At 53.2% G+C, this 25,195-nt stretch overlaps 12 protein-coding genes across 12 annotated transcripts; 5 read left to right on the forward strand and 7 right to left on the reverse strand.

Annotated features, from left to right (window-relative positions):
• Window positions 1–499: 499 nt before the first annotated feature.
• On the forward strand, window positions 500–2,128 carry EV422DRAFT_492855 (vitamin B6 photo-protection and homoeostasis-domain-containing protein; the record flags this gene model as incomplete). The annotated part of the gene is made up of 5 exons (XM_053067632.1): window positions 500–651; window positions 721–1,132; window positions 1,206–1,619; window positions 1,709–1,836; window positions 1,942–2,128. The coding sequence occupies 5 exons, from the start codon at window positions 500–502 to the stop codon at window positions 2,126–2,128; spliced, it is 1,293 nt and encodes a 430-aa protein (XP_052928085.1).
• Window positions 2,129–2,439: 311 nt separating this feature from the next.
• EV422DRAFT_311217 (enhancer of polycomb-like-domain-containing protein) lies at window positions 2,440–6,897 on the reverse strand. The gene is made up of 7 exons (XM_053066187.1): window positions 6,547–6,897; window positions 5,965–6,297; window positions 5,737–5,898; window positions 5,331–5,674; window positions 5,086–5,269; window positions 4,658–5,028; window positions 2,440–4,573 (listed from the first exon to the last, which is right to left on the reverse strand). The coding sequence occupies exons 1-7, from the start codon at window positions 6,703–6,705 to the stop codon at window positions 2,680–2,682; spliced, it is 3,447 nt and encodes a 1,148-aa protein (XP_052928086.1). The 5' UTR covers window positions 6,706–6,897; the 3' UTR covers window positions 2,440–2,679.
• A 1,124-nt stretch (window positions 6,898–8,021) lies between these two features.
• On the forward strand, window positions 8,022–10,703 carry EV422DRAFT_519270 (uncharacterized protein). The gene is made up of 2 exons (XM_053069581.1): window positions 8,022–8,359; window positions 8,435–10,703. The coding sequence occupies exon 2, from the start codon at window positions 8,481–8,483 to the stop codon at window positions 10,215–10,217; it is 1,737 nt and encodes a 578-aa protein (XP_052928087.1). The 5' UTR covers window positions 8,022–8,359; window positions 8,435–8,480; the 3' UTR covers window positions 10,218–10,703.
• EV422DRAFT_519272 (PQ loop repeat-domain-containing protein) lies at window positions 10,704–12,456 on the reverse strand. The gene is made up of 4 exons (XM_053069582.1): window positions 12,258–12,456; window positions 12,033–12,153; window positions 11,288–11,919; window positions 10,704–11,181 (listed from the first exon to the last, which is right to left on the reverse strand). Exons 1-4 carry the CDS (start codon window positions 12,302–12,304, stop codon window positions 10,932–10,934), a joined length of 1,050 nt encoding a protein of 349 aa, XP_052928088.1. The 5' UTR covers window positions 12,305–12,456; the 3' UTR covers window positions 10,704–10,931.
• Window positions 12,457–13,513: 1,057 nt separating this feature from the next.
• On the forward strand, window positions 13,514–14,729 carry EV422DRAFT_564909 (phosphatidic acid phosphatase type 2/haloperoxidase; the record flags this gene model as incomplete). The annotated part of the gene is made up of 4 exons (XM_053072245.1): window positions 13,514–13,610; window positions 13,686–13,910; window positions 13,986–14,192; window positions 14,266–14,729. The coding sequence occupies 4 exons, from the start codon at window positions 13,514–13,516 to the stop codon at window positions 14,727–14,729; spliced, it is 993 nt and encodes a 330-aa protein (XP_052928089.1).
• On the reverse strand, window positions 14,560–16,275 carry EV422DRAFT_311343 (uncharacterized protein). The gene is made up of 2 exons (XM_053066188.1): window positions 14,790–16,275; window positions 14,560–14,709 (listed from the first exon to the last, which is right to left on the reverse strand). Exon 1 carries the CDS (start codon window positions 16,136–16,138, stop codon window positions 14,999–15,001), a length of 1,140 nt encoding a protein of 379 aa, XP_052928090.1. The 5' UTR covers window positions 16,139–16,275; the 3' UTR covers window positions 14,560–14,709; window positions 14,790–14,998.
• Window positions 16,276–16,320: 45 nt separating this feature from the next.
• EV422DRAFT_519280 (thiamine diphosphate-binding protein) lies at window positions 16,321–18,451 on the reverse strand. The gene is made up of 7 exons (XM_053069583.1): window positions 17,984–18,451; window positions 17,833–17,910; window positions 17,695–17,763; window positions 17,492–17,625; window positions 17,099–17,426; window positions 16,885–17,033; window positions 16,321–16,822 (listed from the first exon to the last, which is right to left on the reverse strand). Exons 1-7 carry the CDS (start codon window positions 18,195–18,197, stop codon window positions 16,595–16,597), a joined length of 1,200 nt encoding a protein of 399 aa, XP_052928091.1. The 5' UTR covers window positions 18,198–18,451; the 3' UTR covers window positions 16,321–16,594.
• Window positions 18,452–18,467: 16 nt separating this feature from the next.
• EV422DRAFT_519281 (acyl-CoA N-acyltransferase) lies at window positions 18,468–19,429 on the forward strand. Its single transcript, XM_053069584.1, has one exon. The coding sequence runs from the start codon at window positions 18,620–18,622 to the stop codon at window positions 19,256–19,258; it is 639 nt and encodes a 212-aa protein (XP_052928092.1). The 5' UTR covers window positions 18,468–18,619; the 3' UTR covers window positions 19,259–19,429.
• A 107-nt stretch (window positions 19,430–19,536) lies between these two features.
• On the reverse strand, window positions 19,537–19,948 carry EV422DRAFT_564913 (uncharacterized protein; the record flags this gene model as incomplete). The annotated part of the gene is made up of 2 exons (XM_053072246.1): window positions 19,537–19,797; window positions 19,868–19,948. The coding sequence occupies 2 exons, from the start codon at window positions 19,946–19,948 to the stop codon at window positions 19,537–19,539; spliced, it is 342 nt and encodes a 113-aa protein (XP_052928093.1).
• A 634-nt stretch (window positions 19,949–20,582) lies between these two features.
• EV422DRAFT_311409 (uncharacterized protein) lies at window positions 20,583–21,635 on the reverse strand. The gene is made up of 3 exons (XM_053066191.1): window positions 21,439–21,635; window positions 20,999–21,358; window positions 20,583–20,923 (listed from the first exon to the last, which is right to left on the reverse strand). The coding sequence occupies exons 1-3, from the start codon at window positions 21,499–21,501 to the stop codon at window positions 20,618–20,620; spliced, it is 729 nt and encodes a 242-aa protein (XP_052928094.1). The 5' UTR covers window positions 21,502–21,635; the 3' UTR covers window positions 20,583–20,617.
• Window position 21,636: 1 nt separating this feature from the next.
• EV422DRAFT_311401 (intra-flagellar transport protein 57) lies at window positions 21,637–23,798 on the forward strand. Its single transcript, XM_053066190.1, has 10 exons — window positions 21,637–21,850; window positions 21,926–22,092; window positions 22,164–22,323; window positions 22,399–22,539; window positions 22,600–22,765; window positions 22,852–22,974; window positions 23,057–23,185; window positions 23,259–23,339; window positions 23,427–23,489; window positions 23,578–23,798. The coding sequence occupies exons 1-10, from the start codon at window positions 21,789–21,791 to the stop codon at window positions 23,659–23,661; spliced, it is 1,176 nt and encodes a 391-aa protein (XP_052928095.1). The 5' UTR covers window positions 21,637–21,788; the 3' UTR covers window positions 23,662–23,798.
• Window positions 23,748–24,905, reverse strand: EV422DRAFT_311395 (CDP-alcohol phosphatidyltransferase-domain-containing protein). The gene is made up of 2 exons (XM_053066189.1): window positions 24,607–24,905; window positions 23,748–24,527 (listed from the first exon to the last, which is right to left on the reverse strand). Exons 1-2 carry the CDS (start codon window positions 24,797–24,799, stop codon window positions 23,935–23,937), a joined length of 786 nt encoding a protein of 261 aa, XP_052928096.1. The 5' UTR covers window positions 24,800–24,905; the 3' UTR covers window positions 23,748–23,934.
• Window positions 24,906–25,195: the final 290 nt, after the last annotated feature.

A 25,195-nucleotide genomic window follows, 5' to 3' on the forward strand; every position in this document is an offset into this window, starting at 1 on the left:
ATCACCGCAATCTCGCCCTGGTTCTCGAAGGATTTGGCTGAGGAACACCGACGCTGGCGCAGGGACATCCTGACTACAATACTCCGGACGGCGCCTCTGTTCGGTCGACACACGCTATATAGCCCAGAAAGGACTCTTAGGGTGGGGCCAGACCTTCCACTCTCGGTGAGCTTCCAGAAGCATACTCGTTACCTCACCGAAGTCAAGGTTATCTTTCACAATGGCTCTGCTCCGGACCTGCGCCGGTGCGGCTTTCTACAAGACCCATGTCCTCCGTTCTCGAGGCTTCCTACGATTCGTAGGATTTCGGAACGCGATGTTGACCTCCAGTTTCCCGGTGTCGCCTCGCATACTCAGACAGCGGCGAGCAATAGCTACCGAGTCGAAGGAAAACAAAGACGATGTTCCTCCAAGTCCAGTCGTCGACAAGGCGGCCCCGCCGCCTCCTCTTCTGATCGAGACTCTCAATGGGCGGGTTCGGAACTACTTTCCTGGGAAAATGGCATCTGGAGCACCCGGTCAGAAGGCTTTCGTCCGCCTTTCGTGGAACTGGGTGGTGGACAGTGCTGGGCCGAAAAGTGCTGTCGATAGGCTCCTGGACATAGTCCCAAGCTTTGGGGGATGGCTACGAGCCATGTTCCTGCCTGTCGGGTAAGTCTCCGTCTGTTGCTGCGGCTGATTTACGCACGAGTTCCATGTAAATGATGTCTTAGCGCATAGGTACCCGGCGTCTGTTCATCCGGTGTATGCGAAAGTCCACATCTATCAATTCCTCGAAACCTTCGTATGGAGCGCCGTATCAGTTCTCTGCTCTCAAGCTATGTTGGCCTCCATCGGCATCGGGTCGACTGCAGCAGCGGCCGGCACTGCTGTTGCCGTCCAGTGGGTTCTAAAAGATGGCATCGGCGAAATAGGGAAATTGTTCTTCATTCAACGGTTTGCTCGGTCTTTTGATTCCCATCCGAAAACTTGGAAGTTTGTGGGAGAGGTGTCCTCGCTCACGGGGGCTTTCATGCAACTCTGCACGGTGGTTTCGCCTTCGTCATGGTTTTTACCGCTGGCAAGCGCTGGATACGCCCTGCGGTCCATACATTACAGCATATGGGGTGCAACGCACATGACGTTCACAAGGGTGAGAGACCCACCTCGCTGACTGATTTTTTTCGAGATTGCGAAGACCAACTCGAATTCTTTTCGTGCCATAGAACTTTGCGTTGCAAGGAAATGTCGGCGATCTTGTGGCAAAGGATGACAGCCAAATGAGCGTAGCACACTTGGCGGGCATGCTCTGGGGTGTTGGCGCGATTACCATCTCGCATTCGCCAGCTTATCTCTTCACTGGATTCTTGCTCCTTACGCCCATCCACTTCTTCATGACCCTTTCCTTACTGCGTGCAGCGCAGTTTGAGGTGCTGAATCATACCAACTTGACCTTGATCTGTCGGCAATATGTAGCTGACCAGACAATTCCTGGCATGAACGATCTGAAGCGGCACGAGCGCTGGTTTGGGGAATGGTTGGCGAAAGGCGAGCAGGTCGTCCGCATCGATGTTGGAGCAACTGCCAACAAGGCTTTCGACGACGCGTCTGTCTTGTCCACGGCAATTCGCGTCTTGAAGGTAAGTCTATTTCGATGGGGTGGGTCCTCCCGAGACAGAAAGAAGAACGAGATTCTCATTTATCACTACCTCACCATGTCTCTCTGCAGACGGAGAATTATCTCCTATCTACGCCAAACTCTCCCAACGAACCTGTGCACATCTGTCTTCATACCTCCGCGGCCGCTCACGACGTCATCAAAGCGATGCTGCACGCCACTCGGTTCCACCATGAGCTGTTCAGCAGAGACGATGCCACGGCATCTAGTCCGATGATCACCAAACCTAACCCTTCGATCGATTTGCCAACATCAGCTTCATCAATGGCAAACGACCTGGAAAGCGCCGGGTCGCCGACCAAGGTGGCGAAGAATTGCGCGCTCACACCGCTTGAATCCTCCCATCAGTGGACATTGAATCATTTCCCGCGCTTCATCGCGGAGCTGGACGAGCGGGATTGGCAAAGCGATGCGGTTTTCTGGGGGGATGGCGGCCGTCGCGTGGAGTGGAAAAGAGGGGAGGGCAAATGAATTGACTTTTCGATGGACACGTCTGCGTAACATAGTACTGGTAGATAACTCTCGCGCACTTGAAGGCCACATTCAGGGGAACACACAATCTTGCACTTCTGACACTAACCGGGATATAATATTAACCAAGAAATAAGGACCTTTTATATTCACAATGACTGACACCTATACCAAGTTCGAGGAGGGTGACGAAGTAAGGGGCTGAACAATGTTCTCGACCCTTACTTGACCGACAACGGCATACTTTCTGCTCACATGAAACCACGACTGTATAGCGGGATAGGCGAACACGGTACCCATAGCCACATTCCTTAACCGTGTCAAAACGACGAAAGGGTCCGCGGTCACACAACCGGCCGCCGGTATCGTGCAGGGTAAGCGAATATAGATACAGGGAGGGCATGCCGGGGGACGTATGACCTTTGAATGGGGCAGGATGTCGTAGGGCCTGTAGCGCTTGGCCTGTTCTCAAAGAACAATGTGCAAAGCATTGAATACAGACATCCACCCCTGATCGTCTGCGATAAGCTCCAAGGCATTGCAGAGGGGTGCTACGCGGCCGTTTTTTGAGTGGTTGGAATATGTGGTGACATCGACATGGCAGAGTGTTCAGTCCCGACCATTGCTGGACCAGGGCCATTTTCTTTATCGCTTGACCCGGTGTCAGTTGCTCCTCCCGTGGGTAAAGGGGTCGTGTTGATGGTGGGGGTGGCCGTCGACATGGCGGGACTTGCCGCGTTGGACGGAGTGGGCGTGCCGTTCGCAGTGGGGCGCTGCTGTTGCGAGGAAAGCTGCATTGGCGATTGGGCAAGGGCTTGCTGCATATTTGCAACATGATGGTGCGAGCCTTGTAGCTGTCGGGAGAGGAGCTGGGCTTGGGCCTGCTGCATCAATTGCGGGTTTGACGCGTACAGCTGCTGCGGGGTTTGTGACTGTAACGATTGCATTGCCTGGAACTGTTGCTGCATCGTCGAGGTGAGCATTTGCGCAGATGTAGGGATACCGTTCGACAGGGGCAAACTGGCGGGGATCTCTGCCAAAGCGACCGAGCTCGCCGCGGTACTGTACGGCGATCCGTTATAGGATCCCGCGAGCGACCCATTGAGCACAGGGGTTGTGACTCCCGATGCTGCAGGCATCCCTGCCGCCTTTGCCTTTTGCTGATTCATGAGGTGTTGTTGAAGTGCAAGGTTGGCCGGTGTTGAGCCATGCTGCAAAAGTTGCTGCTGCGTCTGCTGCTGTTGTTGTTGTTGTGCTAGATAAGCTTGTAACTGTGCTGTTGAGATGGTGCCGTTCGCTAAACCCGCTAGAGTCGCCTGATTTAAGCGAGGCATCTGCAATGCGGCTTGGACACGCATCTGCTGCTGCTGGACAGCGAGCTGTGTTGCCGGACTATTCAGCTGTTGATAGTATAGGAGTTGTTGGGCGCTGATGTTGTTTGCGCTTGGGGAGGCCAGGCCGGACGCGCTGTTGGGTGGTAGGGAGGTTGGCGATGATTGCTGCGGAGGTTGAGAGAACTGAGTGTACCCCATTTGCGGCGGCTGGGATGTTTGCTGTTGCGATACTTGATGTCCTTGCTGCTGCTGTTGACGCATAATATTAAGCTGCTGCTGCTGTTGTTGTTGGCGAAGTAGCTGTATCTGATTAGGGGTCACTTGCCGAGCTTGCTGCTGGCGATACGCATTATTCATTGCCGTGGCAGATAAGCTCGACATGGCCTGTGGGGGTTGCTGTGCAGCTGAAGCCGCCATGAGAGCTTGACTCGGCGTGGACGTCTGCGCCTGCACGCCGGAGTTCGCTGCTGGAATATAACTTGCATGACCCCTCGCCGGGGACGATGCGGTGACATTCAGAGGCATGACCGGTTGAGGGACTGCAGGCTGCGTAGCAGGCGGTCCTGGGCGCTGAGGTTGTGGGGACGTTGGCGCTGGCGTTCCGGTTGATGGCGCTGGTGCTGGTGAAGACGATTGGATGGAGATGGAGGTGCGTGGCCCGGTTGGGATGGGAACGGAGGGAACGGATTGCTGTGTTTGTGGTTGTGGTGTGCCAGATTGCTGCTGGGCTTGCAATTGCTGAAATTGCTGCTGCTGCTGTTGAGCTTGTCGCTGCGCCTGTTGCATCATGGCTTTGATGATGACGGCTTTGGGATCCGAGCCATCTGGCGCACGCCTCTTCTGAGCAGCCGCGACTGCAGGTGGCAGTTTTGGCGGCGGTTCTGAAGGTTTCGATGGCCGCTTTTTCAACCCGTTCGCGCCTAATGCAGCCAGATGTGCCGCATTTTGAGGGCGAACCACCTGCGGGGGAGCTACCTGCGCTTCCTCTGCGCGTTGTGCAGCAGTAGAAGGGCGAGGCGTTGCCTGATCTGGATGTGCTGGTTTGCCCATCAACGAGAAAATCTCCTCCTCTGTCTTGGGGCCAACGGTAAACACCCGATACGCCAGTTGACTAATACGCATCAAGGAAGTGGTGTCAGTGACAGGTGTTTCCTGAACATACTTTTCATACGAAATCGATGAAGGAAGTACGTACTCTGCAGTTTCCTCCATCTCTACGATGGGTTCTTCAACCTCGTCGTCGCTCGTGTCAAAGCGCCAACGTTGAGTTCCCGATGACAGATCGTGCATAAAGTCACCAGAGCGTGAATGACGTTTCGATCGACTCGAGGACGGGGACGGGATAGGCATAATCTTTCCACCATGCCTTCTCAACCAGACCCGCTGTTTCACATGTCGGTCCAGAAAGAGCCGCCCTCCGCGACCCACTCGCTGTCGCCCATACGGAACCGTAAGGTCCACGTCGCCTTCCTCTTCCAATTGGTCGTCCCAGAGAACACGAGCACCAGGAACGCTAGAACGCCAGCACTGGGTTGCAACAGCCTTTGGCGGTGGAAAGTACGGGTACTGCATATGGGGGTGAGTACGTGGTCCCCGTCGCTAATGGACTTTTGGAGGGTTTACCTCAGTGATGTCTATCCATCCTTGACTCTCCTCAAGCATCTTCTTTCGCCGGGCTCTTCCTTCCGCAGTTGCGGATTCCACATCTGCAGCAGCTTCATGCAATTTACTTTCGATGGCAGAAATAACATGTGCGGCATTGCGAAGCGTTCCCGCTGGTATCCGGATTTTCTTGACGACATCGTCCCTGTCTGAGGTGATTAGAAATGCCGATCCAAATGAGACGAGGCCTTAAGACATTGACTTACCGGCCATCTTCCGACCGCTTCTTTCGCCTGCGCATATCTGGACTAAGGTCGGTTTCCTTTTCGGATGTTACGATGCCGAGCTTCTTTTTCAACCTTCGGACCAGGACACGTTGTTCGAAGATCAAGTGCTCCAGCACTATACTCTCTTTCCTGGCCGCTTCCCGGTTGGTGATCAGTTCCAAGATTTGCTTAGCCCGATCCATCTCGTCCCGGAGACGTCGCAGTTTGTCGAGAGACACTGAATCCGCCCGAGCGCCACGAGCCTTTCGCACGGACTTGACTTCCCTTCGTCTGAAGCAAACATATGGGTCGTCGTCAGCTTTCCCCAACCAATCTGCCGAGAGCTATAACGGATTGCTGAGATCAGCACGATGTCAACAGAATCACAATAGAAAGAGTCGCCCACCTTGAGCTTGGGCTGGATAGAAGTTCCGCCGCGAAGAACATAACGCCGCCGTCGCCAATGGGGGTATATATGTGATATTGCGCCCCACCGCGCCAGCAGATCAAATTTCCTGCCTTCGAAAAATCCGCGACATTCATCCAGGCTTGGGGGTTCACCGGATACCTGACGACGGCGACATACTTTAGTATCACCCACATCGGACGGAAAAGAAGAGCAAGTTCCGCGCACCTTGTCGTCACCGGCCAATTCGAAGAAATACATGATGAGCTCAAACTCCTCATCTGTGATCGCGTCGTCTGCAGAAATAGCGCCAGATTCGATTTTCGACCGGTATTCCGCTAGAAACTCGTAGTCCACATCATCCAGGTTATAAGGTATCCCGATGACATTTTCGAGAGTAGCCGAGAAGCGAATTGTCGTTGATGGTTGTTCATAATTGCTGGAGTAGTACTTGCTGTAGTCGGGGATCAGGCGGGAGGCGTCGGGAGTTGGGATGATGACCTGTTCACGTTTGTGCCCAGGTTGATGACTGGCAATAAGAGCGGCTTGAAGATGGTGTTCCTACGTAGATTACGGGACATTATGTTCAGTAAAGGGGCTTTACGCCACAATCGCCGCAAGGAGAAAGGTGAGAGAGTGTGTCTTCCGTTGGGCAACGACAGGATCCCCCAAGCATCAGTCAAGAAATGACAGGACACCGGTGCGCGAAAACACCGACACGCGCCGCGCACACGTCAGCATAATTTTTTTTTCCGGGCCAAGTCCGGGGCAGTAAACACACATAATAGACATAGCAACCAAGATGCTCACCTCCTCCTCTTCCTTTTCGACGCCGGTTGCTACTTGCAAGAGCGCTCTACTAAGGGACGCGGACTCGTCGAGGTCCGGTACCTCGTGGTAGCGCCACACGGGCATGGCCTTCTTGACAGAGGTCCGCGACCTGAGGCCGCTCAAGGGCTCGGACACCATGCCGGGCGTCTCCTAATGGGAATGTCGCGAGATTACTTTTTGGACAACCTCATGAGACTCGTCGCCGTCGTGTGGTCCGAGAGCGCTAGCAGTGTATGGGGGTATGTTGTACTCTTGTCGTGGCGAAATCACCGAACTGGTCCGTGCTGCAGTCGTCGTTGTTTGCTTCGTCTGCGTGCTGTCTAATTAAACGCCTCGGATTTTTTGGTGGCTTGCCCGTCTTCTTGCGACCATAATAAGTCTTCCTGATTAGGTCTTGGGGGTCCGCGAAGGGGCGTGGAGGGGCGCGGTGTTTACTGCCAAAATAGCGCTACTAACACTACTGCGCCACGGTTGACGAGTTTCGACAGCCGATATATTGGAATCGCTCAAATATAGTCAAAACTAATCAAATATAGTAAAAGAGCCTATATTGCCTCGTTCTAAGTAATCAATGAGCACAACGTCCTTCGGAGCTATATCAACCCCTAACCCGCCATTCTCTAATGAGGACGGGTGATCCAAACGTACTTTCCAACACAGTTTTTCAGTGCGTGACCGCGGGCCCCATGTACATTGCGGTGAACTCGATACATACAGGACGCACAGCGCAACATTTTGCCGTTTACTTGTTGAACGAATCCGCATCGATCGCACGTTTTGGCCATATATTCCTCGCCATTGAAGTATACGAAGAGTCCCCGAATCTCTTCCTGTTTCGACGCTAGAGCCCGCTGAAAGGGGGCGTGACACCAAGTGAGGAGGTCTCGGCATGTCTGAGCTCGAATTAATCGGCGTTGTCCGTCGACTCTTTGCTTAACGACCATCTCCTCTGTGGCGAAAGTAGAGGCGTGGATGTATTCGTATCGGTGGCTCAGGAACCATGCCAACTTGTTACCGCATTCACGCGCTCGATTTCTCACACGTTCGTTGAGGAGGAGTTTGCGTCGTCGCATTCTCCGGCGTTGCGTCTTCGTAAGGCTGCGTTGCGTGCAAAGTGTCGACGTAATGTAATTTTCGGACAAAACTCTGACCCAGAACTATTGAACGACTACCAAGATCATGCATCGATCTCTGCTTCACCTGAATCGTTATGTATCCTGTTTAACGGAAGCCTTTTCAATTTGTATATGTATGTATGTACCTGGCATGCTGGGGGAGGACTCCATGCAAGCTCGCCGCCGAGGACAAGGACATATACAGTACTTAGCATCACCGCTATTAGGGAAATGCATCTGGTGCGGAGTTAAACGGGGGAGCTCATCACGTGCCCGTCGCGTCATGCTTAAAAAAGCCGCTGCTCCCAGCCGGCGCCTGCTGATGCCTTATCTGGGGAATGGCAGGTCGAAAACGACACCCGTCGACAGAATACCTGCCGGTGACAGCGACGGCACAAAACGAACACTATATAGCACCACTGAGCACTTGCCCAGTCCCAGCAAACATCCATCTCGTGCTTTGCAATCCCCAGCTCGACCAGGCTACATCGTTCAGTGGTCGACGTTTGTTAGCCACTTTCACTATCGGATCGAACGGAACGGCCCGGCCCGGCCCTGTTTCCAAAAGCTCGAGATAGACACCTCGCGTGCGTGGTTCCTGTCGGGATCTTCCAACGTTACTATACGTGAAAGAACATCGGTTAAGGACGGAGGCGATTAGATTGTCATCCAGTTGCGTAAGTTACAGCAGCTCGCTGATTCCTTCTCCGTTACCTCACGCTCACATCTACGCGCCCACCTTTTTTTTTCAGCGCGATCCAACTTCAAGTTAGCAATTCACTTATCACAACGGCTACGATGAGCGAACAAGTCACTCAAGCCCCGGAACCGGAAGGCTTTGTTAACGGAACTCCCACGATCCAGACTGCGGTTCGCACTTCGGGAAGCCAGGACCAGGGATCTCCGACACCTAGTGCTACGAACGGCATGAGCCCTCATAACCTCAACTCGCTTAGACCGCCAAAGTATATTCTTGATACCAAAGTGACCGCACCATGTCACCACGTTCCCGGCAGAAAGGACGGGAAGCCTTGTAACAGGTGCCGACAGAACGCCTGGGAAAAAGAACGTCGTGAGCTTGCTCGGTCTGAGCGCAGGCGCGCTTCTGGCAGCAACTCGGCAGCCGCTTCTCATAACATTCCCCAAGGTTCTCATTCCATCCCTGGCGGGGCGTACTCGCAGGGAGGTTACACTGGCAGCCCATCGAACTTTCCTGCCACTATTCCCATCGCAAACAAACGCGAACGTGGCGCCGATTCTGGAGAGGCTAGCCAATCAAGACGAGGCACCAGAAACCACCACCATCATGAATCCCAGGCAGGTCAAGAAGCTGGTCCTAATAAGCGTGCCAGGCGCGTGCCTACCGAAGAACGTTCGAAAGAGCTGGATCAAGCGGCCTCGCGCGTCTATATTGTACGCCAGGACCTTACTCCCGCTCTGAAGAAAGAGCTTTTGCGATGGGACAACCATCAATTCACTCGTAAACTCACCACCCGGCGTTTGGAGCTCTTGCAAACCTTTGAGTTCTATTTCTGCTACGGCATCTCGTGGGAAGACATCCTCGAGAGTGCTGAAGCTCCTTCCACACGCCCACCTGGCTGGGAGGAAGCAAACGCCAAGACCCTTCAGCAAGTCGATGACAAGCGCTTCTTCATGTTTGTGCAATCTCAAGAGACGACGGCCTGGATGCAAGTTCTCGCCAAAGCTGAAGGCTTAGTCGGAAAGGATCTGGAGCTGATGGCTTGTGGTGCTTCGCAGGAGCTCGCCTTGCAGATGTGCGATCCTCAGAGGCAAGATATCGATGACGGTGAAGATGATTTCGCTCAGTCTGTCAAGGAAGGTTGCCGTGGAGGGTCCTTTCAAGTCGGTGTGGTACTTCCTCAGGGCAGTGTCAGACTCGGCCATCAACGCCTGCGTGCGCCTCGTCGTTACCCTGACATGGACCTTACTCTCGCCGCCGATCGTATGCTTGACAACGCGGGAACCGAAGCCGTCCTGCAGGAGCTTTCTGATATTTACCAGATGTTCCTTCCTACTTCGTGGACTCGCGCTCAAGAATGGAAGCAGATCGCCGCTAGCTACGTACCAGCCCCACTCTTCCTTCCCCACCTTACCGCCTCATGGAACACAAATCCCAAGTGTCATCGCGACCCACCCAATCGTATCCAGAGCTTGACCTACGTCCACGGACCCTTCACTGGCGGCGACTACGCATTCCCAGCCCTCAACTTCCGCACGAAAGCCTTGTCTGGCACGCTCTTGTGGGGCTGGACGGACATCCTCGAGTACTACGTCTGCGACTGGTCATACCAGTGGCGCCCGAACGTCAAGGGTTACCGCGCATCCTGGATGCTCACGTTGTCGGCGGACATTTACGATGAAGTCATGTCTTGCCCCGCTGCCCGCGATTCCGGCGTGAAGAGTTTCTTTGACTTTGACAAGTTGTTTGAGCCGAATCAGCTATTCGATTGGGATGCTGTGTATGATTTGACGGGCGGGACGAGAGCCGACTTGGAGAAGGTGTTGATTAGGTAAACGGCATTCACTTGATGGTGATCAGACTATCGATGAAGAAGCCGACTCGGCAGTGCGCGTTCAAAATCGCCATTTCGATCGCAACTATCGTGTCGTCACCGACAATACCCTCATGCTGGACATGAAAACCCGTTCCATCCACCACTTTCTTGCCTCTTAAGTCCATTGTCTGACAACGTACGGGTCGAACTGCCACATGTGTCATAGCGTTCGACGTCTTCTTTGTGCCTTCACACGCAATCGCTTGTTTCATCGCCATGTTTCGTCCCGTGGAGTTTTCTCCCTCCGTGCCCCTTTACTGCTTGTTGTTTCTTCAGTACGTAGTAGTTCCCAAAACCATACCGCCCCCTTCTTGTGTTATCGCTTTGGCCTGCCTTTCGTGTGTTTCCGTCAACACTTGTTTCTTGTGTCTGTATGTGTCCTAATAGAATTGTTCTTCCAAAATGATGCCGCTTTTCGCAAACCTTGGAAATGCTCTGATGGCTCTTGAGATATTATCGTATGCATTAAATTAGGTTAGGGCACACATCTAGGCTAATATATGTGTACATGAATGCTGTGGTCCATGGTATTACTTCGTCAAATCGTTTGTGAGGGGGGGCTGTCTTCTCTGCATAACGTAAAGTCCGGTCCAGCTCGTCGGACCTACGCCGTTAATCTGGACTTTCATGTCTCTCCCAAGTCCATGTCCCGTCCTCATATCACGAGTCCCATTCACAAACAGCCGTAATACGCCGCCTGGGCAAAGATAGCCAAATCAAACACCAGTGTCCCAGCGGATCCTAGCAAATACGGCAAGACCGCCGCAAAGAAGTTGCTGTCCAGCGCGGGTGTTGTTGAGTGCGGGAGGCGGAGCACAATGGAGCCGCAGTAGAGGATGTTGCCGATGATTGTTAGGGAGAAGACGTAGAGCGAGAGAGCTTCGGTGGATTTGGTGCGGTGGTTTTCGATTAGCTGTGGGATGCTGGGGTTGGAGAAGGTGAGAGAGTCGGACAGATTTGAGTCAAAGTTTGGTTCAGCGCCAATGCGCTTAGCCTCCCTTCCATCAAATACTGCGATAGAGTCCTCACCGGCTAGAAAAGTACATCAGTCCCGAAATCCACGCAATAACCTCCCCGGTATGGGCCACCCACGGATCTTGCAGCTTATCCTGCCCATCACACGATGGCGGTGGTAGTATCGGCGCCGTTCCATCCGGTTGATCTCCCCTCATCATCAACATTTCCGACGTCGGTGCGGCTTCCACCGACGCAAATACCGCTGCGAGCGCTAAAATCAGAGCCGTGGTGGCTGTTACGCGCTCAAGCACGGTTGGTACATGACTGCGACCACCGGCGTAATGCCGTTGAGCTGACCGAGGTTGCGAGGAGCTTTGATGTGGGATGGGGATCTGATGCAGGAGGGGATCCGTCTCGGTCGCTGTCCTATCTGGGTCGTCTCCCGCAGGTTTCGTAGCAATTTCCTCATCCGCCGCCCTTATCGCAGCCCTGCCAGCGCCGCTCGCATCGTTCGTCTTCTTGTAGTGGAAGTACTGGACGAATGATGCAATGGACAGAAACACAAAGTATGTCCCACACAGCTTCATGGCGAATGTCTGGCGTGTCATGATCGCTCCAATAAGATTCGTCACATCTCCCATAGCCCAGATGCAGAGGAGAGCAAAACTCAGGCCTTCTACGTCGCCGCGCTTGTAGTTCTTATACTGCAACCATCAAGTCGTTGTTTGAGCTTCGGGTGATTCTGCATCTGCCGGCAAGCCGTGCTTCCAAAGCCGGCGTCCAAGTACTGTCAACGCTAACCATGTGGTTCACATACCATTTGTGGCAGTAGGCCTACGAGGAAACAAAACAGTGCAGCAATGCCGCAGGCAAAGGCTTGAATCTCCCTTGGAGTGTGAACACATTCGCCAGCCCAACTCGCTATCCATTCTACATATCTTCATGGTGAGAAGGGAAGGACAGTCGTAAGCAAGAGAGGACTAGGTTGCGCTGGCCTGAAAGAAAGTGTCGGGCTACTTTGCATTCTCCTACAAACACTAACCGATAGCCGTCGACGACCGCCGGGTCGCAGACACAGGAAACACCCATTCTGTCCGGCGATATGGAGCGTATACGAGATATAGAGGAGGACAACTCTTCAGGACCTGGGTAGTAGTCGTCCTGACCCAGTATCCAACGAGACTGAGTTGCCTCTGCGCCTGCCTTCAACAGCCAAGCGTTGGCAAGAAGTTGAAACTCAGCTCTTATCGACCTCGCTCTGCTATCGGAGTGTCAGCGGCTGCGCATCGAAGTGGCTTGGCCATATCTTTTTGGGCATACTATTGGGGTTAGGGTTAAGCTGACCCAAGCACCGCTAACCCAGCCTCCATGACAGCTGTAACGAAATATCTGGCAGCCTGACTGTAGATGGCCCTTTGGACATGATGGTTTGGAACATGAGAAAAGGCGTTTTGGAAAAGTGAATGGCCAAATTGAAAGAAGAGCCTTTAGCATGTTTTGCATGATGATTGTAGGGCTTTCATTGAGATCTTGCTAAAACTAGCTGATAGGAGCATTTCCAATAGTAAAACTTTTCCCGACCATAGTTTATGCATCTCGTACGCTCGAATACGCATCGACAGACATACAGTACGTACGTACAGTACGTCCGAGGTCGTCGCATAACAGCCTCCACTTCCGCTGCAATTTCCATAAGCATCCAGAAGCTGCACATGCACTAGCCATCTCATGCATCAGTTGCACTTGCAGCCAGCTCGCTTGAAGGGACTGATGTCACTGATGACTCTCACACACCGGCTTCGCAACTTCGCAAAGTCCGCAAGGACGAGCCAAACATGGATCTGCATGGAAGTTGTACATTACACACGGACCTCGAACCTTATCAAATGACGAGCATCCTCCTGAACGGGATGACCCCGGGGCGCCAAGATGGGACAAAATGGATTCTTCCATTCCTCATCAAGTTCAAACTTGGAACCAATGATGTAATCAATCCCATCCGCCGCGCTCCCGCATTCCCACCGCCTCATCATCACAAAAACAAGTTCGCCGTTTCCCAAGGCCAAGAACCAAATAAAGGACGCTCAGCGTATGTATGCGCCCCTTGCCAAGGCCATTTACGCTGACCGGTGCTATCTACGTGCGCTCCATTTCAACCAATATTGCCACGAGCGCCAACGAATTCTGCGAACCAAAGCCAAGTCATCGTCGTCGAGTCCCCGTGCACCGCCTCAGCGTTTCCACCGAAACACAACGATCTCCAAGATTTCTAGCCAACGTTTAGTACATCCTGAAGGCATGCCAGAGAGCGACGCTGGGAGTCGGGTGCATGTGCTCTATGAGTCCCGGTCGAATAGCTTGAAGCACCTTCTGCGAGAAAGTCTTTGGGAATGGGGTAAGACTAGCACAGTTCCGAGTCAGATCGTATGAGACGAAGGTGATTCTCACCGGTTTTTTCCACACTCGACAGTGGTTCTCATCTTGTTACTCGGGGTCTCTGGTGCCTTGGAGTTCATCACGCCATATCAGCGAGTTGCCTTTGCTGGCGATATCAGCATCGCGTACCCGCTCAAAACGCAAACCGTTCCAACGTGGCTCCTGGCTGTGCTGGCTATTGTTCTACCTTTGGTGGTGATTTTGGTTACGTCGTTAGTCATCAAGAGGAGTGTGTTTGATGCCCATATGTCAGCACTTGGTGAGGATTTTGTATTTCACGTCGGGATATACGGCATGGTTTGACTGACCTTACCGTGAAACATTGGGTCAATAGGATTATGCGTCTCCTTGATCTTTACCCTCATCTTCACACAAATCGTCAAGATTTCCGTGGGTAGTCTTCGCCCGGACTTTCTGGCCCGGTGCATCCCGACATGGCAGACGGACGAACTCCTCAAGGTCACTACAGTGGCATCCTGCTCAGGGTTCGCTGGAGACATCAAGGAAGGGCGGAAAAGCTTCTTCAGCGGGCATTCCAGCTGTAAGTAGTCAATCAGGCATCATTGTATCCCGCGTACACAAGTATCTCATGATCCTTCCACGTTCATCACTAGTGAGTTGGTCTGGTTTGTTCTTCCTGAGCATCTACCTCCTCCGTCGCCTCAACATCCACCGCAAGCCTCTAGCACCCAAATACGCCGTAGCGATCATCCCCATCATCCTTGCGCTGTTGATCTCGATATCACGTGTGGATGACTATTGGCACCGATGGGAGGACGTTGTGATTGGAGCGATCGTCGGCATCGTCATTTCGACCTACTCGTACAGATATCACTGCTGGTTGGCGGAAGAGCTGGTTTCTGACGCGCCAGGTTCCGCAACGAATCTACTGCCAAATCGACGAGACGGCTCGCACGATACCTCGGTTGATCAGTTCCGGGCGCACTCGGGGACTTACGCGTACCGGCAGGGGGATGACGTGCGCATACATGTGCCGGATCGGGAAAACTCGAGTCGGAACAACTCGAATCTGGGAGACCGGAACTTCCAGCAAGGTTCTCACCAACCCCGTTCGTGATTCTGTATGTCCTTTCGCCGTATGTCCGTTGCTAATACTCCCTCTGCAACCTCTTGGGACGGATCTATTAGGAGCGCATGAATTGCGACCTCTCTGAACTATAACTGAAACTCGAGCCATCATCACGTCCGTCCGTGCTCATACACTTTGCATAGAATGGACCTCGTCGTCGGAGGGAAGCAGTGAACTTCAATCTCCTGTACATATAATAAAGCCTGCTTGGCATACTCGAATGAAGAAAAACTCCCCCTTGCGAAACTGTGCACTGTTTACGCTTTCAGAATCTTTTCATTCATAAGTGACGATGCAACACTCAGTCTGGCGATCTCTGTCGTTGCACGTCGCAACTGCTTATATGTCTCAATAAGTTCTTCCTCTAAAGCATCTCGTTCTTCCTTGACCTTGCGAATGGCAACCTCCGGCGGCTGATCATCCGCAGTGATGCACGATATGGATGGGTCGAAGAACGAGGAAGGTTCGAATTCTGGTGAATCTCCCGCGTTCGCGCTCTCGGCCATGCTGGGTTGGTTCTGCGATGCCTGCATCCCGCGCGTTCCACATCGTGCTTCCTGCATGAGCGCTTCTAAAAAGTCTGTGCCTTTCAAGCGGCCTTCATCCGAGTTGGTGCCAACCCCCCGTTCTGATCTCGGTCTTCGCTCTGACCGTACTCGTTCATCTTCCTCGATACAGGACGAGTTCCAGTCCGATGCATGTGTAGCTTCCGCATCGGTTCCTCCATCCAGTCCCGCCCCGTCGATCCCTTCCGCACCGCAGGACGAAGTCTGGTCGGTGTAAACATCATCCAGCACAACACCCGCACACGGTATCCTACGCCCATTCCCAGCGGGCCTGAAAAAGCTATCATCCACAGCTTCAGACAACCGCATGCCGGATGAGTCATCTCGCTGCTGCTCGTCTCGGCACCAGGGACACAGCTCACTTCGACATCGCAGGTGGGTTAGCTCACGACGACAGGCGTCGAGCTCCTTTCGTAGTGAAAGTACAGTGGCGTCCCTTCCATCCATGGTCGAGTCGGCCGATGGGGTACGCACATCTCCCTTCCCCGCATCAGCCTGCCGTCCATCCCGCCCTCCATCAACAACCGCCCTCCGCAACCCTCTAACTTCTTCCTTCAACGCCGCGATATTCTCGTGCGCCTCTCGTAGCAGACTCTCCATTTGTCGGTACTTGATCTCCAGAGCATCGCGGTCGCGCCGCATGCGCAGTTCGCGGGGCGTCCATGATGATGTGGAGTCGGAATGGAGTGGTAGTGGATCGACGGGTGGGATGCGGTTGCGGTAGGCGGAGATGGGTGGTGGTGGTGGTGGTTTTCGGGGTGCTCGTTGTGTTGAAGATGCGATGCTGGTTTTGGTCATCGCTGGTTTGGACAACCGGCTGTTGCTGTGCATTGGTTCGCTGTCTTTGGGAAGAGTACGCCGTTTGTTGTGAGCTGTCGCTCGTTGCTGCACATGCAGGGGGCCGAGCTTGGTTGGAGGTTGTCTGTTCCTGTCTGCGACGGTGAAAGGCTGGAAAGCGTGGGAAAGCTAGGAAAGAGGTTTGAATGACAACACACGCGTTCAGCTTTGAATTCAGAGCTTCATGGATTCGGAGCCTCCAGGCTCAGCTGCAGGCTCATGAACAAATCAGACAAATCCCAACCGAACCCGAGTATGGATGCAAGATGATCTATGTGTCGCAGGAACAATCTCAGCGCCGATATCTATCTGCGCTACGAAGACAGCCCCAAAATAAAAATCTACAATTCCCTCTACAGCGAAGGATGGATGGTGACGCCCCGTCAAAGGTCCTGCCTGTCCTATGAGCTGCCTACTACGGCAGTACTCCCTCCAATGTCAATAAGCTGCTCAGTAGTTCAACGACCTCTTGATGCCGTCCACACAACGGATGGCGCTGGGGACGTAGAACTTTTCAAAGACCAAGGGGAAAGGCACGTCCCAGCCGCAGACACGTTGGATGGGAGATTCGAGTCGCAGGAAGCATCGTTCTTGGATGGTCGCTGCGATCTCGGCACCGAAACCGGAGGTGACGGGGGCTTCGTGTGCGATCAACAGGCGTCCGGTTTTGTTGACGGACTGCGGAATGATATGTCAGTGTGATATCGTAGTGAATCATTCAGGGAGCTGGCGCGACCCACCTTCTCAATAGTTTCCACGTCCCACGGCAGGACGGACCTCAGGTCAATGAGCTCGACGGACAGACCGGGTATCTCCTTTTCTGCCATTGCGATGGCGGTCTCGAGAACGTATAGTTGTGATCCCCAAGAAACAATTGTAATGTCCTTGCCTAGTCGAATGGTGGCCGTCAGTAAAGGAATCGTCACACCGCACTTACTCTGCTAAGAAGTGTACCTTCGCGCAAGATCTCGGCCTTCCCTATTGGCAGCGTGTAATCACCGGTTGGCACTTGCTCGACAGCAGCACGGTACAGAATCTTCGGCTCCATGAACAACACAGGGTTGGGGTCGCGGATGGCAGCTAGTAGAAGTCCTTTCGCCTGCAATGGGGACCGCGGGACTACCACTTTCAGACCAGGAGTGTGAGCAAAGTACGCTTCCGGACTTTGCGAGTGGTAGTGCCCTCCGTGTCCGACCGCCATGCACGGCATACGGATGGTCAGGCCTCCACAGTCAAACTGGTTCCCAGATCGATACCGGTACTTTGCCGCCTCGTTCACGATCTGTCGTAGCAAGCTTTAGTTACTCGCCAAGCGCATTCTGATTTCCGCTCGCTCTGCATGCATACCTGGTCGAAAGCAGGGAAGACGTAGTCCGCAAATTGAATCTCTGCAATAGCGGTGTGACCCACGGCAGCCATGCCAATACCGAATCCAACCAGGCCCTGTTCCGTCAGTGGGGTGTTGAAGACACGATCTTGCCCTGAAGGAATGCGACGGCGTCTCAATAAGACTCGAGGCTATCTCCATACAGAACAACACGCGCACGAACCGTATTTTTCTTGCAAACCCATCGTGCACCTGAAGACACCTCCGAATCCGACATCCTCACCAAACACCACTGCAGGACGTCAAAGCCGGTTATTAAAGGGCTCAGAGTCAGGTACTGGCTAAAGCTCCCAACACACACCTGCGTTCTGGTCAGTGGCCAGAGCAATGTCCATAGCCTCGTTGACACTTTGGAACAAGTTGAGCTTCTTGGACTCGGCTGCAGCGAAAAGCGAGTCGAATTGTAAGTCCTGCAAGTCATCGTATCCACGAGAACGATGGGAGCAACTCACTTCCGGGAGAGCCAAGGAGACCCTTGGTAGCCAGAGCCTGCTCCGTCGTTTGCTTCATAAACCGACTGGTAGCGACACCTGGCATGAACCCCTCAGCTGGCGGTGGAGTCCCAGCAGGGGAAGCATACCCACGGCGCGCTGGCGCACATAGCCGGGACTGCCTGAGGAGAGCCAGGCGGGACGCTGCTGCTGCTGCTGCTAGTGTGGAACGCATGGCTGTTGTGTTGGGGCGAGTAAGTTGACGGGGCGAACGACGGAGATGGGGGTCTTTTTCAGGCGAGACGGAGACGGGAGAGCGAGAGGTCACGACGAAGGTCTCGAGGAGGAGCGTGACTTGCGCGTTGCAACAAATCGACAGCGGCGGCCGTTGATGAATGCACTTTGTGGCCGTCGCACAAGCACCGCGCAACCGCGTTTGTTCCTAACCGTGACTTCCCGGCTTCGAGTTCAACTTGCAGTATCCCGCTGTGGACAAGTTTTTAAGGTTACTCTGGTCGGCGTTCGTCTGGCGTTCGTACAGTACAGTATATATATATAATAAGGACTGCTCGTCACCCTTCTTGCGTACGGACGGAGTCGACACAGCGCATATCCGTCCCTTATCTACTACACTCCAACGGAACGCAATCCACCGCAATGACAGTCCGTCCGAAGCTCACCCTTCAGCCGCTCACCACGGCGGACATCCCCAGAGCGGTCGAGATCGAGCGAGCAGCTTTCGGACCCGGCCCGCTCACCAAACGCTTCTATCCAAACGGGATGAACGAAACATCTCTCGCCAACCTCAAATATCGTGTCTCAAAAGCGCTGAAAGACCCCACGAGCAACGCACATCCGTGGAAAGTCGTCCGGGACGATACCGGAGAGATGATCGCGTATGCGATATGGATCAAGCCGTTGACGAAAGACGAAGTGGAGCAAATGATGGAAAAGGCGAAGGTAGACGATCCGAATGAACCCGTCGATACCGCGGTCAACAAGGAGTTCAAGGCAGCGTTCATGAAGGAGATGTTTGCTTCGCATGGCAGACTCATGGGCGACCGCATGCATTGGTACCTGCGTCTCATTGCGACACATCCTGATCATCAAGGGATAGGCGCTGGTGCTGTCCTCATTGACTGGGGACTGCAAAAAGCCCGGGAGGACAGCATGCCGGCCTACCTGGAGTCTTCAGCTGCTGGCTACCCTGTCTATATACACAAAGGGTTTCGTGAAATCGGAAAAATGACGGTGGACGAAAGTACATCACTGCCATGCTTGCTATGGGAGCCATAGATAGATAGACCTCTGTACTTTCCTTGCATGTACACTCATCTCTCTGTACGCTTAGATCACACTTGTGGTGGTTCAGCAGGCATGTGCACACACCACACCACCGAACGGGCGGCATTTGAGAAGTGCATCAGAGGATCCGACCAGGAGACAATGTGAACGTAGAACTTAGACTTCTCTTGGTACAATCTTCCATTTCATTTCAAGTATGCCAAAAGTGTAAGAGCCAGATCTTATGTACAGCGTGGCCTCCATCATAAGGGTCACATGGCAACCCTCATTTACAATGTGTTCTGGTGGCTGGCAGCAACCTTCTCCTCGCCATGCTTCTGCATCCCAGGACAGAATGCGGCCCGCCCAGCAAGGCCTTCCGCCTGCCCTTCCTTCTCCAACAGAGACTTGTTCTCGCGGCTGGCGTTCGATGCGTCGCGGGTAGCTTGCGTGGATTGGTCGGCGGCGCGCATCTCAGCTTCGCCGAGGGCTTTGTCGTTCTTGCCGGATTCGGTCCATGCGGGGGCGTTCAGCATCGAGCCGACGGTTTCCTGAGACGAGAATGGGGGGGTGAATACATGTTCTCGACAAGGCACCTTATGATTTTCAACGCAAACATACCTCCACAGCGCCTTTGACATACTGGACGTGACCGTGCACCAACGAGGGCTGGGCGGATGTGTTGTTTGCGTTGGAGGCCATTTTTGTAGTGGTAATGGATCTGATTTGAAGGAATCGAAAGAGCTTCTGTGTTTGCTTCATGTGGTTGCTATTGCGAGAAGGTGGTTTGGTGGGAAGGGGAGTTTGAAAGGCCTTCCGACCTGGGCTTTTATAAGGAGCCGGCAAGGATAATTCGCGCGGAGACGGAGAAAATAATAGGGGACGCGTTGTGTGACGTCAGTTCCCCACGCAGCTTCCGCACAGCCTGTCACAGGCTGTCAGTCTGGTCCTCAGATGGCTTTCGCTTCCGAGATCGAAAATTAGGGCCGATCGTACATACATGCACAGTCGAACTTTCCATCTGATGTATAGGAGGGAGGTCTGTTTATGTGTGTGGCACTCTCGGTCTCATCGTAGAGCTGCATGCCAGTCAGCTGCTGGTTTTGATTTTTTTTCCTTATCATCCCGAAGTTCGTTCTTCGCGGGCTGGTATTTTCATGGCCAGCAGAAGGCATACGTGCACATATGAGCGTATGGATAGATTTCACGCAACGGTATGTCCGATGGGCGCTCGTAAAAGTACTGTACTTCCAAAAAATTCCGTTCCAAGAACCTTCAGCAAAACACAGACAGCTACCTGAGGGCAAAACAAAGGGAGAACAGCGGCATCTACACGAAGGAATTACATCGCAAGGCTTCGACTAACTAATCTCAATCCTCGGCAGCCGCCGCCGTATTCTTCCCAACATTCAGCTGGGTTCCAGCCAGAGCACTGCGAGGCAGGCTCGGTACCGGAACATGTTTGCCAAGGGCAGTCCGTCCACCGTTCTGAAGATGCCCGTCAATCAGCAACTGCGACTCTTTGAGCCCATGCGAGATGTCGTGTGCGATTTTCGCCTTGTCCTCCAGGCGGCTTTGCCTCTCTTCCCATTCTTGCGCGTCGATGCGGTTGCGATTGAGCGTGCGGATCGCGGGGGTGCGGTCGTCGTCTAGGCATTGGATGCCGTCCAGGAAGGCCTGGCATGTCGTTGGGAATTGATTAGTAGATAGGTGGGTAAAGCTCTGCATTGGTAATGATTATAGCAGCCATACCTGGGCTTGGTTATGAGCATTCAAAATAGTCCCATAAGCCACATCAACCGCCACCGACGTCCTCCTATCCCTCTCATCCTCCTCCACATTCGTCAGACTCAGTCGACGGAGCACGTTGCTAATCCGGCGCGGGGGTTCTTCCTCTATATCCCAGCCCTCACCAGCCTCCTTGTCTTCCTGATCAGTGTGGAAAGCAGAAGTCTCCTCCAGTCCTTTCAGGAGAGCTTTGGCCTCATCGTGCGCATGTGCTGCTTCAGAGGACGGCGCGAACCGAGATGCGGCTTCGAGACGGAGTCTGCGATCTCGTTCCGCTTCTTCGAGGGCTTTTACTTCTCTTAAGGAGACGTCGTGGATTCGCACCTGCACAAAAGAGTAGGACACGGTCAGTGTGGAATGTATACGTAGATCACCTGTTGCCACCTCTGTCGTTGGAAACAAACCTCGACGCCGTCGGGAACTTGTTCAAAGGCGTTCTCCAATTCGTTCTCGTCGATGCTGGACATGATACTTTATGTTCGGAGTGGTGAAGTGAGATGGAGATTGTGTAGTTACGCAGCCAAAAGATGTAGATAAACACAAACGACTTGGCCTGCATGTCCAGACTCAAAACCTTCGCCGCGCCACTTGCTTCACGTAACGCGCGATCCCAACAGTTTCCTGTCAAACTTTCAGATCTCAGACTTCTTACCTCCGAACGAACTTGTTTTGGATATACGCGCCCAGAGTCTTTCTCCTTCGTAAGACAGATCCTCTTGCAACCCATCATTCCCCAAAATCATCACGCACAGCCATGGACGACGTACTGGATAAGCTCAGGATCTTGAACTATCAGCGAGACTTCTGTAAGACAATGTGCGTGACACCGTCTGTCTTTATACAGCACAGATCAACGTGCGCTATCGTACTTATCTCCACCTTACACATCAGGAACTTCAAACCACTCCACCGCTTCTACTTTACGGTGCCAGCATCGAACCCCAATGAGCAGTTCTACTGCTTCACCTCCCTGTCCGCCTGGCTGGTGAAGCTGAATGGGAACTCGTTTGATCCACCGGGACAGTTCGATGACCCTAATGCCACTGTCGCTAACATGGGTTAGAGGATTGTACTTGCATCGAGCGTATTGAAGGACCAGGAAACTAACGGTGGGAATCATTCTTTGCAGCTGCGAAACTGAAAGAAATGGAGATTTCGGCAGACGTGGGGCTCAACAAGCTTCGACAGGGGCATGGAGACGGAGTGTTGATCGTCCTGCAGGCGCTGGTAGACGGGGCGTTGGCAAAGTCGGGATTCACGTTTCAGAAGCCGACGCATAAAGTCGATGAGTGAGTGACCGATGTGTACGAGGGACGCGCCGTTTCACGAGAGCAGCCTATTTACCACGCGATGGGAACTCGTAGATACGCTGAGGAAGCCGAAGTAGATGCTGACGCGGAACTGACGGCAGAAAGCATTGAGGAAACCATACCCGCTGATGACGACGCGGAAGATATGTTCATGGGGACCATGGCAGCATCAGCAGGCGTACGGGCGGGGACTGCGTAAGCCATCTGTTCCATGAGTATCCGCATATGTAAAGGGGCTGATGTGTATCGTTACAGGAAAGCGGAGTCAGCAGGTCTTCGCCCAACGACAGCAAGACCGACCGTGGATCCTGCCGAATGGAGACTGGAAGTAGAGCGGGTGACGCCGATGCTGCGGGTGCAGATTGCGAACGATAATAAGGATTGGAGGATCCATGTGGAGAATATGAGGCATCACCACAAGGTGCGGGTTTGGATTCGGGCCGCATCTGAGCGGGCTGCAGAAAGCAAATGAGAAGCAACGTGACTGACACACGCTGTGGATGTTAGACCATCACATCCACGCTAACAGAAACACAAAGCCGTCTCGGCAAATTGCATTCCGAGATCGAGCGAACCCTGGAAAAGATCTCCAGTAGGGAAAAATACATCAACACGCAGTTCGAAGCACAGGTATGCAAATACCCATTTGGGTATCGGAGAAGTACTGCTTTCCACACCCCGGCCCCGACTCACCGACATCTGAACCTTGAAGGCCGAGCAACACCGCGTCCTGCAAGACCAAGGATCGGAAATCAAGCAAAAGTACAGTGTAGCGAGCAGCCATGTTTCGGACCTGACGATCGATCTCTCCCGGATCTCCGAAGAGCTTGATAGTGTCAAGGTAGGTCACCAGCCCTTTCCGGATTGTGACTTTATGTGTCGGAGCAATATCGAACATGGCAATGCGCTTGTAGGGACAAATGGACGATATAGGCAGTGGCATGACGGATTCCAAACCGCTTTTGTCTATCAAACAAGGGGTTACAAAGCTGAAGGTATGTTTCTTACGCAAGTCTTGCCTATGGCAGACACTTTGCTTGTTGATGGTGAGGACCAATCTCTGATTCATTCGTGAATTACAGTCTGAGATCAAGCAAATGGACCTGCGTATTGGTGTGATACAGCACATGCTGCTGCAAGCGAAGGTGCGTTTAGCCAATGTCGGAGATGAGTGCTCGTTTGGGATGGGACCTCGAACACGTTTCTCACGAATCATCTGGTCTTGATGCACAGTTGAAGACGAAAGGCCCTATGGTCGAGCCACCAAATATGATGCAGGTAAGCTCACGTCTGAATGGACTTTCTCTCTCATTGTGAGGATACGCAGCTCATCGCCTCCGAATTCCTGATGCATCTCTTCCCATCGCACACGAAGGTCTTTGCCCTCGCTATATAACGTTTCCGGAAGAACGCCCATAGACATCTGCCCAGTGTTGATGATTTCGTTTCATATCATTGTAAATCCTGATATATCTACACCACCGACGACGGATCCGCGAAAGGATCGACGCAGTGCCCGAGGAGAAAGCTCTATTTGCTGCATGATTACTCGTCCCAGTTCCCCAGGTTTCAAGTAAACACAAGTCTCTTCTAGCGCGACTTTGCCTTGTTCTGCGCGCTGATGGCCTTATCCGCGCGGGCAAGGTTCCTGCTTGCTCCCACCAGCTGAACGACGTTCAGGAACTGCTTCAGGGCGCAGACCGGGAACGTCACGACGCAAAGTCCTATGAGTGTCAGGTATAGGCCACCTCCGTTTTTCGGGATCCAGTCGCTCTCTACAGGCACAGAGCTCACTCCTGATCCTGCTGCAGCGACCATTGGGTATCCCGGTCCGACATTCAACGCGACGAGGCTTCCCTTTGCCTGTTCTACATGCCACGTGCCGAGGAGGTAAAGCGCGATGAAAAAGGCCTCGTTCGCAGCGCAGACCAAGAAGAGGACCTTATTGTTAGTGTAGTATTGGCGAAGCAGCCATGAGGTTTTCTTCGGGTCCACATTCTTGTGCGAACCAGCGCCGAGAACGAGAGAGGAGTACATTTGGAGGTAATGTGACGATAGATCGAGGGCGATAAGCGTTTGGAAGATGAGGGTCAGACGCGGGAAGGTCAGTGAGAGATATACGAGTAAGCATGACGTCGTGCTTCTGTCGGTGACCATATCCAGCACGGCGCCGAATCGAGAGGCTGTCAAGAGAGGTGCAACCAGGACATCAATCATTGTTGCACTAAAACTGAAGCCAAGCTCACAATAGACACGACGTACTTTGTCCAAAGTATCTTGCCGCCTGTCCATCGGCGGCATCCAGCAGGCAGCTCACGGAATATAATGCTCCCGCCGTCAAAGTGTGATGCGGCAGAAAGTAAAGAGCGGCAAACATAAGAGCCACTCGGGCATATCCGATCAGATTTGGCACGTAAAGGAACACATTTTCGGTTTTCGTAGGGTTGAAAGACATGGCGCTCTAATAGAAGACCGTGTCCTCTGTCTATGCGTCCAATGGGATTCTGTTGCGCGTATATAAATAAGATCCACCGTGATCTCAGGGTCGCACTTGTGCAAGTGATGATGTCGCTCGCAAGGGTCGTTGGCCGCGGATGGAGACTAAGTAGTTCGTTTTTTGGGTGTCGATCGGAAAACCGTACGTGCCGATGTCGTTCTTGAGGAACCTTATATGCTGACCGACTGGAGCGAGGCTTGTACGTGGTGAGATGGTGGCCGGCAGCAGCACCTTGACAACTTGAAATGGCAGTTTGGATTGGCCTGCCCGTAGAAAGTCTATAACGATCTGCGTGGCCGCATTCAAACTGGAGAACACGGTCTACGCAGCATTCGCACAACATGAGAACACGCT

The sequence above is a fragment of the Fimicolochytrium jonesii genome, assembly GCF_025526975.1.
Source record: "Fimicolochytrium jonesii strain JEL569 chromosome Unknown EV422scaffold_4, whole genome shotgun sequence".
In the NCBI taxonomy this organism is placed as follows: domain Eukaryota; kingdom Fungi; phylum Chytridiomycota; class Chytridiomycetes; order Spizellomycetales; family Powellomycetaceae; genus Fimicolochytrium; species Fimicolochytrium jonesii.

Coding starts and splice junctions, on each gene's coding strand:
- EV422DRAFT_519281 (XM_053069584.1), top strand. CDS start 18,620: ATGACAGTCCGTCCGAAGCTCACCCTTCAGCCGCTCACCACGGCGGAC.
- EV422DRAFT_311343 (XM_053066188.1), bottom strand. CDS start 16,138: ATGCACAGCAACAGCCGGTTGTCCAAACCAGCGATGACCAAAACCAGC.
- EV422DRAFT_311217 (XM_053066187.1), bottom strand. CDS start 6,705: ATGGTGTCCGAGCCCTTGAGCGGCCTCAGGTCGCGGACCTCTGTCAAG. Junction 5,270..5,330: donor AAGCGGTCGGAAGATGGCCG/GTAAGTCAATGT, acceptor CACCTCAGACAG/GGACGATGTCGTCAAGAAAA. Junction 5,029..5,085: donor GATGGATAGACATCACTGAG/GTAAACCCTCCA, acceptor CCCCATATGCAG/TACCCGTACTTTCCACCGCC.
- EV422DRAFT_519270 (XM_053069581.1), top strand. CDS start 8,481: ATGAGCGAACAAGTCACTCAAGCCCCGGAACCGGAAGGCTTTGTTAAC.
- EV422DRAFT_311395 (XM_053066189.1), bottom strand. CDS start 24,799: ATGTCTTTCAACCCTACGAAAACCGAAAATGTGTTCCTTTACGTGCCA. Junction 24,528..24,606: donor GGCAAGATACTTTGGACAAA/GTACGTCGTGTC, acceptor CTCTCTTGACAG/CCTCTCGATTCGGCGCCGTG.
- EV422DRAFT_519280 (XM_053069583.1), bottom strand. CDS start 18,197: ATGCGTTCCACACTAGCAGCAGCAGCAGCAGCGTCCCGCCTGGCTCTC. Junction 17,427..17,491: donor TCTTCCCTGCTTTCGACCAG/GTATGCATGCAG, acceptor TTGCTACGACAG/ATCGTGAACGAGGCGGCAAA. Junction 17,034..17,098: donor GGCCGAGATCTTGCGCGAAG/GTACACTTCTTA, acceptor CCATTCGACTAG/GCAAGGACATTACAATTGTT.
- EV422DRAFT_311401 (XM_053066190.1), top strand. CDS start 21,789: ATGGACGACGTACTGGATAAGCTCAGGATCTTGAACTATCAGCGAGAC. Junction 21,851..21,925: donor CGAGACTTCTGTAAGACAAT/GTGCGTGACACC, acceptor CTTACACATCAG/GAACTTCAAACCACTCCACC. Junction 22,324..22,398: donor CCGACGCATAAAGTCGATGA/GTGAGTGACCGA, acceptor GGGAACTCGTAG/ATACGCTGAGGAAGCCGAAG.
- EV422DRAFT_311409 (XM_053066191.1), bottom strand. CDS start 21,501: ATGTCCAGCATCGACGAGAACGAATTGGAGAACGCCTTTGAACAAGTT. Junction 21,359..21,438: donor AAGTTCCCGACGGCGTCGAG/GTTTGTTTCCAA, acceptor TCTTTTGTGCAG/GTGCGAATCCACGACGTCTC. Junction 20,924..20,998: donor ATGCTCATAACCAAGCCCAG/GTATGGCTGCTA, acceptor ACGACATGCCAG/GCCTTCCTGGACGGCATCCA.
- EV422DRAFT_519272 (XM_053069582.1), bottom strand. CDS start 12,304: ATGGGTGTTTCCTGTGTCTGCGACCCGGCGGTCGTCGACGGCTATCG. Junction 12,154..12,257: donor GCGGTCGTCGACGGCTATCG/GTTAGTGTTTGT, acceptor CTCACCATGAAG/ATATGTAGAATGGATAGCGA. Junction 11,920..12,032: donor TAGGCCTACTGCCACAAATG/GTATGTGAACCA, acceptor TGATGGTTGCAG/TATAAGAACTACAAGCGCGG.